The 9,606-nt window shown below is 50.4% G+C and overlaps 1 protein-coding gene across 2 annotated transcripts in view; it reads right to left on the bottom strand.

The window, feature by feature from the left end:
- Positions 1 to 5,491: 5,491 nt before the first annotated feature.
- The window catches only part of L3MBTL1 (L3MBTL histone methyl-lysine binding protein 1), a 30,967-nt gene continuing 26,852 nt past the window's right edge, over positions 5,492 to 9,606 (bottom strand). Inside the window, exon 22 of one of the 2 annotated variants that reach the window (XM_054697716.1) lies at positions 5,492 to 8,160. In XM_054697716.1, the coding sequence (XP_054553691.1) occupies positions 8,026 to 8,160 (135 nt within the window). In that variant the 3' untranslated portion in view covers positions 5,492 to 8,025. The remainder of the gene's footprint in view (positions 8,161 to 9,606) is intronic. The other variant, XM_037498972.2, reaches the window with a different exon arrangement.

Raw genomic sequence — 9,606 nt, 5'->3', positions numbered from 1 at the left:
TTTTGTGGACACCTCTGGGATGGGCAGCTCATTCCCTTTTGACCCAGCCTCCTTGCCTGACACCTCTGGCACTGCCTGGGCACCATCCTAGGAAGAGAACCCCCGTGACTGAGCTGAGACCCAGGCCCTATCCTGCCATTCTGAGACCTGAGGCTCAGGCACCAGCTCACATGGAAGGAAAACTTTCCCTGGTTGATCCAAAGCTGCCCAAGCCCTCATGTTCTAACCCAGGCCAGGGACAGGGCCTGGCCAGCTGGACAGGTGAGAAAGTCTCTGCCCAGTGACCACCCACCCTCCATCCTCAGGGGGGCAACTCAAAGCCTGCTGGACCCCAGCTTCCTCCACTGCCTTTTCATGAGAATGTCAACACCCCTAGGCTGCTCTGGCTGCTGTGCTGTGCTCTGCAGGTGGCTGGCAGGGGCACCCTCCCCTCTCTCCCAACACTCACAGCAGCAAGACTCTGGCTCTGGCTCCCGCCCAAAGAGGGGAGGTGGCCAGTGCCCAGAGCAAATCAGGCCCGAGCTTGGAGTGCTGCCCCTTTCCAGAGCTGGTCCCCCCCCACCCTCCCTGCTCCACCGACGACTCCTCCTCCCCTGCACCAAAGCCAGCTTAAAAACCCCATAGTGGTGTTGCATAAGCGCTATGGAAGAATTCCAGCCTATAGAAGAATGTGGAGTAAAAAGAGAAAGCTGCTCCTCCAAGCTGTTCTCAATGCCTTTTCCAGAGGTTTCCACTGCTGTTAACTAAGTGGTGTCCCTCCAGGATTGGTCATCCTCTCATCTGCAGATCTCATTCATTTTCTCCCAGAAAATCAGGGTCATCCTACATGGATTGTTCACCAACTTACTTTATCGCCCCCTACACATCCACACACATCTTTCCATGTCAACATAAAGATTCAGTTGTGGTTTTTTTAAACATCTTCCTCGCAGTGTTTAATGTGGGTTTGATTTCACTCTCCTTGTTCCTATTTGCTGCTCCTTTCCTGATAGTCAATCGGGCTCTCACCACTTTCACAATCATTTCAACAAGGCTGCAGAGAACAGCTTTGTATTAGTAACCTGTGGCCTTGTCTGGTGTTTCTGCCTGATGACCGCCTACTTGTGGAAGTTGGGTCACCTATCCGCCCGGTGCCTGTAAAAGCTGTATCACTGACAGACACCAGCGGTGCTTGAAGTTGCCCATCCCCTTCAGGGGTGCTGCAGAAAACTGCCTAGGCTGCCCCCTTGATGGGGGTCTCCTTCTCTTCTTTTGCTTCTCCCTGCCTCCCCCCCCCCGCCCCCACCTGTTGCTTCTCTCAGATGCTGGGATTCTGTTGTTTGGGTATGAAGGTCAAACATAGGTTCTCATGAGAAGGGGAAAAAAGAGCCTGAACCAATGGGAACCATCTCCAGGAACATCCCCACCACTTTTCTGTCCTTCCTCTGTCCCACCCACACCTGCGCACACCTTCTCACACCTAGAGTCATCTGTAGGCAGAGGGAATAATGAAGTCAGAGGGTCAGTAGAGAAAAGTCTGTTACCCACAATAGGTGTAGCTGTGCCTTTGGTTGTATGAACAGAGTTTACACAAAAGCTGGTTCTCTTTATGAAAAAAGATCTTTAGAAAGTGATAAATGTGGGCCTCCCCGATGGCGCAGCGGTTGAGCGCTGGGTTGCGAACCTGCCCGCGGCCTCTGCGGCGCCAGTTCGATCCCCGGCTGCTCCCCGGCCACCGGAGGAGGGTCCCACATGGCGCGCAGACCTCTCCTGCCGCCCGCTGCTCCCCTCAGCAGTGTACTTCGGTCCTTCTGCCTGCTCTGCTCCCCGCTCTGGCTCTGGTGAATTCTCTCACCCTCCCACGCTTCTGGCTGTACCCAGTGCATGTGTAAACAAAAAACAAAACAAACAAATAAACAAATAAATAAACATGCCTCTATAAAATTAAAAAAAAATTAAAAAATTAAAAAAAGAAAAAAAAAAAAGAAAGTGATAAATGTACAGCATCTTCCAAATCCAACAGCAAGAGGCATGATGGAAATGATCTGTTCCATATCTCATCCCTCACCTTTTTTTATTTTATTTTATTTTTTTAAGATTGATCCACTTATGCCTGCAAGAGCTGGGGCACAGACCAGAGATGCAGGGGGCCGAGAAGACCCACCAGAGATAGAGTGGGGAGCAGAACAGGCAGACCAACTGAAACACACTGCTGAGGGAAGCAGCGGACAAGACAGGAGTGGTCTGCTGCACCATGTGGGCCCCCCACCCCCCACCCTTCTATGGAATATGAATAGATTTCATCCATCCAAACATAAACTTCTAAAGTAAACAATTGTCTCATTCGATGGCTTGAGATATTGAAAATACATGTGTGTGTACACATACATATAATTCTCTCCTAAACTCTCTGCTAGAGCTGATAGTATTACCTTAATGCAACAGGGTATATACCTGTCTTGACTTTATCTTTCCTGGTGCCTCTCCTTCTTGTATTCTCACCTAGATAGTAGCTCAGTTGTCCATCTGGCCCTTCCTGTCCTATCACCCTGGAAATTCCCTATCTTTTTTTTTTTTTTAGAGATTTATTTATTTATGCATACAAGAACTAGGGTACAGGCTAGAGGTGAGAGGATTCAGCAGAGACAGAGTGGGGAGCAGAACAGGCAGACTGACGAAATACACTGCTGAGGAGAGCAGCGGGCGGCAGGACAGGCCTGCGTGCCATGTGGGACCCTCGCCAGTGGCCAGGGATCGAACTGGTGCTGCAGAGGCTGTGGGCAGCTTCGCAGCCCAGCGCTCAACCGCTGTGCCACCAGGGGAGGCGGCCAGCTTATCTTTCTTAACATGTTTTCAAGGTTCATCCATCTTTGTTATTCCTTTTTAGGGTCAAATAATATTCCATTGTAGATATAACTCATTTTGTCTGCCTACCCATTTATCAATGGATACAGGTTGTTTCCATATCTTGGCTATTACGGAAAATGCTGCAATGGCATACAAAGAGCTATTTTAAATTCTATTTTTTTTAAGATTTATTTATTTATTTATACAAGCACTGGGTACAGTCAGAAGCGCGGGAGGGTGAGAGAATTCACCAGGGGAGGCCCTATTTTAAATTCTTTAGGGTATATACTGAGGAGTGGAATTTCTGGGTACTATGGTAATTCTGTTTTGTTTTTTTCAAGAGTGAGAATGTTCCTCAAAGAGACAAAACTTGGGCCTCCCCGGTGGCGCAGCAGTTGAACGCTGGGTTGCAAAGCTGCCCGCGGCCTCTGCAGCGCCGGTTCGATCCCCGGCTGCTCCCCGGCCACCGGAGGAGGGTCCCGCATGGCGCGCAGACCTCTCCTGCCGCCCGCTGCTCCCCTCAGCAGTGTACTTCGGTCCTTCTGCCTGCTCTGCTCCCCGCTCTGGCTCTGGTGAATTCTCTCACCCTCCCGTGCTTCTGACTGTACCAGTGCATGTATAAATAAACAAACAAGCAAACAAACAAAATAAATAACATGCCTCTATTAAAAAAAAAAAGACAAAACTTTCTACAGACTACACCACCTATGTCCCACTGTCCCATGTAAGATTATGTCTCTTAGTATCTGTTTTTTTTTTTAATAGAGGCATGCTTTATTTATTTGTTTGTTTGTTTTGTTTATACATGCACTGGGTACAGTCAGAAGTGCGGGAGGGTGAGAGAATTCACCAGAGACGGGGGGGGGGGGGGGGGGGGGGGGGGGGGGGGCCGGGGGCGGGGGGGGGGGTTGCCAAACAGGTAGATGGACTGAAGACACTGCTGATGGGAGCAGCAGGGGAGGCAGGAGAGATCTGCCGCGCCATGTGGGAATCGCTGTTGGCCGGCTGGGAATCGAACCATCGCTGCAGAAGCTGCAGACAGCTTCACAGCGCAGCGCTCAATCCGCGGCGCCACTGGGAAGGACCCACTCTCACTGTGGTTTTAATTTGCATTTCTCTAATAACTAATGATGTTGAACATCTTCTGATGTGTTTTCAGTTATTTCTTCTTTGGATAAATGTCTAATCAAATTCTCTGTCCATTTTTAAAAACTGGGTTGTTTAGTTTTTGTTATTTATATATATTCTGGATATTAAGCTTTGTCTGATACACAGTTTACAAATGTTTTCTCCCATTGTATAGGTTGTCTTTGCACTTTCTTGAGAAATGTCCTCTGATGCACAAACATTTTTAATTTTGGTGAAGTTCTCTTATCTACTTGATGACTTGTGCCTGAGTAGGAGTCAAGGCCACTAACCTCAGCATTGTTCAAGGCTCAATACTGGACCTCAGCCAGTCCTCTAATTTTTGTATCTGTTCCCATTTTTTATCTCTTTTTATTCTGCTTTTGGGCAATATCCTCAACTTTGTCTTTCAACCCTTATATTCTTTTCCTGCATGTTTAAACTTCCAAGAATTCTCTCGTCTTTCAATGTTTCATTCCCTTTTCCACAACTCATGGTGGGTGGGGGATTAGATGCCAAAAAAATCAACTCTTCTCTGTGATAGGTAGGAAAGAGGGAAGGATGGATGGGGTGGGGGGCATGGGGAGCAGAGCCTGGCAGGTGAGGTGGCCAGAAGGTGGAGATGCTCGTTCTGATGACTTCCATGTTCTCTGTGGCACGGACGGTCAGGACATCTACTGATTCAATGGGGGAGGGTAGTGGGGTAGGAACATGAAAAAGGAAGTCGCGGCTAACTTAGGAAAACACCCAGCTGCTTTTTTGGGCAGCCCTGAAAGTCTACCTTGAATTCAGAGACCATCAAACAATCTGCTCAGTCAGTTAAGTTCCTGGAAAGATGCTCTTGGACAGCTGCATGGCAGGTATTTTTCCAGGCAAGTTGTGGACACGCAGCAGCCAAAAGAATTAAGGACACTGACAAGAAAGAGGCTGCAGTGATGGAAAACGGAGTATCTGTCACTTTCCCACCTGCTCCCAGTCTTTGGGAGCCTAATAAATTCTCACCATTTAGCTTGACATTGCCTCACCTCCAACTTTGATATTCTTTTAAAAATTGGACACGGTGAGGCCTCCCTGGTGGCACAAGGGGTTAAGACACAACCTATGATGCTATCTGCAGCCTCTGCAGCATGAGTTCGATCCCCGGCTGGCCAGGGAGCAACCCACATGGTGCAGCAGACCTCTCCTGACTCACCTGCTGCTCCCTCAGCAGTGTACTTTGTCAGTCTGCCTGTTCTGCTGCCCACTCTGTCTCTGGTGAATCCTCTCACCGCACCCCCCCACCCAAAAAAAAAAAACAAAAAACTTCTGGCCTGTATCCCAGCTCTTGTATGCATAAATAAATAAATCTTTAAAATAAATAATAAATAAAAATTGGACACAGTGAATTTTCTGCCCTTGACCATTTATAAAATGCCAAGGACTGGCCCTTTTTCTGGAAGACTCCATTGTTAACACTTCTCAATGGAGACAAGTATCCCCATCTATTCTTACCCCTTGTTTCTTATCTTTCAAAATAGAATAAAAAAATGGATTCTTCAGGATCCCCAACTGCAAAGAGGCATTTCTCTTCAGTAATAGCATGATTGATTCTCATCTTGTGTTTTCTGGAGACTTTACTGTGAAAAGAGAAACAAACTCTGGCTTTATATGATCCAGTTATTCAAGTTTATTTATGTCGTTTCAATACACTGACAAAATACACCACATTTTGTTTAGAACTTTTTCTCTCTCAAAAGTGACTTTAGTTTAAACCAGAGGATTCTCTTAACACACACACTGGCACATACGCACAGACACACACACACACACACACTCACAGAGGCAAGTACAAAAAGGTAACCCCACTAAAAGTGCATGTGAATGAAAGTGCAAAAGCCTTCATTATTGAACTCAGATCAGTCTCTCTGCTTCAGAAATTAAAAAGAAGGTCCTCACTGCCCTAAGCCAGGGCTAGGCAAGGGCTGGGTGAGGCCACCGGGGCCAAAGTGTAAGTGGCGCCTGCTGCTGGCACAGGGCAGCGGGCACCACTGCCAACTCCCTCCCCTCACGCACTCCCAGGTCAAGGTGCAATGAACTCATCTGGGGACAGGGCAGGGGCACAAAGGGTGGGCAGAAAGCAGATTTCTTTCCCTTTTTTATAATTTGGTTTCTTTCAGAGTTTGACATGGGTGCAGAAAGTGCTTAGGCCTCAAGGCCTTTTTTCCAAAGCCCTTGGACCATCGTGCCTTCAAGCATTAGGAGCATGGCCAGCAGACCCACGTGGCAAAGCCGCCCAACCCTCCCCCTTAGAATCCTCAATGTCCCCGGCCCCGCTCTGAGTACTTGCTGTCTCCTCACACCAGCCCGTGAGCTTCCTTCCTTGCTTTGTGCAGAAGCAGATGAGGCCAAGGGGCTGGGAAGTTTGGCCACTCCCCAAGCAACTGAGCAGAGGTTCGGACTTGTTCCTCCTTAGTCTTGTCAAGGGGGCACCAGTGCAACCTCTGTAAACCAGCCCAGGGCCAGAGCCATGGCCTGTCCAGCTTCCCCCAGGAAGGTTCCTAGAAAGCTGTCCGGGCATATGTGAGAGAGGGCTCCCATCTGGGCAGTAGCAGGAAATAGACAGTTTCGGGGTCCCCACTTCTAAGGGAAAAATAAAGTTTCTTATTTTAATAATAGCCCTTGACAATATCCCAAAATAGCCTTACATCTGCACTCTGTCAAACACTTGTCACACACACACACTCACACACACTCACATGATGGAGAGGAGTCTAGGGAGGGATTCCCGGTCCCATGCCCTGCAGACCCATTTCAGCACCTGGGGCCATAGAATTCTGACAGTTGCTCCTCACCTCAAATGGGATCAGATCCCACGGGGGTTCTGCCCTTCACCCCCAGGCTGGGAGGCAGGTTTGGCAGTGGTTCAGTTGAGGCTGGGCCCCAATTTGTAAAGAATGATGAAGCCCCAAGCCTTCACAGGTACCCAGCCGGCAGTGCAATGGAGAATGGTAAGAAGGGCTTGAGGGATGTGGAGAATTCAAAGATAGAATTCACCTTCCCAAAGTCCAACTGTGAGCGGCCTTTGTGAGGCTCCTCAAGAGCAAGACATTTAAGGGGCAGGCCGAAAGCATTGTCACAGGGTGTGTGCTAAGCGGGGTGCCGCACGCCCATGGCTGGGGGTCTGGCAGGCACAGTAACCTCACCCCATGGGCAGCACTCTGGCTGAATCCCACGGCTGTGGAGAAGGATACGACGCCCAACTCGGGGACCACCCTGCCTGCCTCTGTGACCAATGACCCGAGATTGTCAGACATGCCCTTGGGCTGTTCTCAGGTACCCTCCTGGCCAGGCTGCCTCCTCCCCACACCCGACACGGGCTCTCACTACCTCCTCACTCTGCTTTAGAAACAGGACTTGGCACGTGAACTAAAAGTAGCGTAAACCTGGGCACGAGCAAAAGGCACCTTGGCCCAGAAGCCCCTACTTCTGAGCCAAAGGAAAAGAGGCAGTTCAAGACCCCCAGCAGGCTGTTAAAACAGGTCTCTGGGGCTGACCCCCCCAAAGGGAAAGAGCCAGGGGAACTGGCTGGGGAACTGCCCAGGGAACCAGGCAGCAGAATGGGGGTGGCAAAACCAGCAGAGAAAAAGGGGTGAGGAGTCTTGACAAGTAACCACGTTGGTGGCAGGGTCAGAGAGAGGAGCCGAGGGAAGGAGCGTGGAGAGATGCCGGAGACAAAAGGGCTCGTGTTTGGAGGACTCCTGTTCTAACGCTAAGAGTCGCTTGGAGATGAGACAAGTCTCTTGGAGGCGGTGGCTGCCACAGGCAGGGCACCTCCAACCTACTCCGGCCCATCACACCCTCACCGGACGCCTGCTGGCAGATGAGCTCCAGGACGCGGAGGCTTGGACTCCGTCCTCCCCAGGGCTCATCTGCTCCCTTGTGCCTTCAAGAAGCGGCTCCAGAGAGGAGGACCACCCCCGGTGGGCGAGAGAGAGATGGGGCACAGGTGGGCTATGAGGAACTCAGGTCGGAAAGGCAGTCTCAGCTGCAAAGGAAGGCCCAGCTCAGGCCGGAGGAGGGCCCACCCGGAGCCCATCACTTTAAGGTGTCATCGGCGTTTTTGAACATGAGAATGGAGTTATAGATCTTCAAGGCGGGGCCCAGCTTGACGCTCATGATCTTCACAATGTCCGCCTGTGTCAGCAAAAGGAAGGCCTCGCCGTCAATCATCTGAGAGGTTGGGGGAGGGAGGTGGAAATCGGAGAGGTGGAAAGGGTCAGGGGAAGGGGTGAAGGCGAAGTGGGGGTGTGTACAGGGAGTGGGAGGAAGAAAAGTGGAGTAAAGGATGTAAGAGAGGGCAGGAGAAGGGAGGGAGGGAAAGAAAGGGAAAGGGAGGGAGGAAGGAAAAAAGGAAGACAGCCATGACAGCCATGGGGACAGAGGAGGAGAGAGAGGCCACCGGCTTCCCCACGGTCACACACAGACTCCTCGTTCTCTCTGCCTGCTGACTGGTCTGGATTTTGGGGTGCACTGACATCAGGTCTGAATCCTCACCGACAGTGATCTCAAAACACCTGCTATTGCTGTGCCCACATGTACCCACTGGTCAATCCTGGTGCGCTTAAAGAGAGGTAAGCTGGCACCATGGGCCTCCTGCTGTGAGGCAGCACGACACATGAGTTATTTGACAGAGAGGAAGTCAGGGCCTCCCTGGTTAAGTCCAGCAGCTCTATGAAGCTCCCCACAGGTGTCACTTCCTGGGTCATAACAAATGACCGGGAAGCAGTGCTGACAATGAGGAAGGGCTCTGTGTGTGTGTGTGTGTGTGTGTGTGTGCGCGCGCGCGCGCGTGCGAACGCGCACGCGGGTGGGGTGAGTTGGGGATGGGGTCCGGGGCATATGGGAATCCCTGTACCTTCCTCCAATTTTGCCATGAACCTAAATGGCTCTAAAAATAAAAATGAAGTATTTAAAAAAAATAAAAACAAGGGCCCTCCCTCGTGGTGCAAGGGGTTAAGCACTGCACTATGAAACAATCCGCAGACTCTGCAGCACGAGTTCGATCCCCGGCCGGCCAGGGAGCAACCCACATGGTGCAGCAGACCTCTCCTGTCTCGCCCACTGCTCCCCTCAGCAGTGTATTTCAATCAGTCTGCCTGTTCTGCTCCCCACTCTGTCTCTGGTGAATCCTCTCACCCTCTGCATCTCTGGCCTGCGCCCCAGCTCTTGTATGCATAAATAAATCTTTTTTTCCCCCTGCCCTACCCCAATAAATAAATCTTAAAATAAATAAATAAATAAAAACAAAACAAAACAAAAAAACAGTGGTCAAAATAAAATGAAATAAACAAAACAGTGGCCCAACACAGCGCATTCTGTATTGGTCAGTGGGCATCGGCCCTGGACACCTGCACTGACTTAACAAGATCAACAACCCACAAAGCAAGTGCCTGGGGGAGGGAGGAAGTGCCCGGACTGAGGATGAGTTTGTGAGTGTCGCCCACAAAGATGGGCAAAGAAAGTGGCTGTGTCGGGCCTGGATCCAGAAATTCTCCCAGGGAAAGAGGAGCAGGCTTCTTTCCTAAGTGCCCCTGGCCTGCAGTGGGCATATACGGGGAGCTGAGACTGCACTCTGCGGAAGGAAGTGGGGTGAGTGTATTCTTTGGAAGGAAGTCA

The sequence above is a fragment of the Talpa occidentalis genome, unplaced genomic scaffold (genome assembly GCF_014898055.3).
Source record: "Talpa occidentalis isolate TD23 unplaced genomic scaffold, MPIMG_talOcc4v2.1 talOcc4.10, whole genome shotgun sequence".
NCBI classification, from domain to species: Eukaryota; Metazoa; Chordata; class Mammalia; order Eulipotyphla; family Talpidae; genus Talpa; species Talpa occidentalis.
Note: the sequence above shows the minus strand (reverse complement) of the source record. Positions and strands in the feature narration are given on the sequence as shown.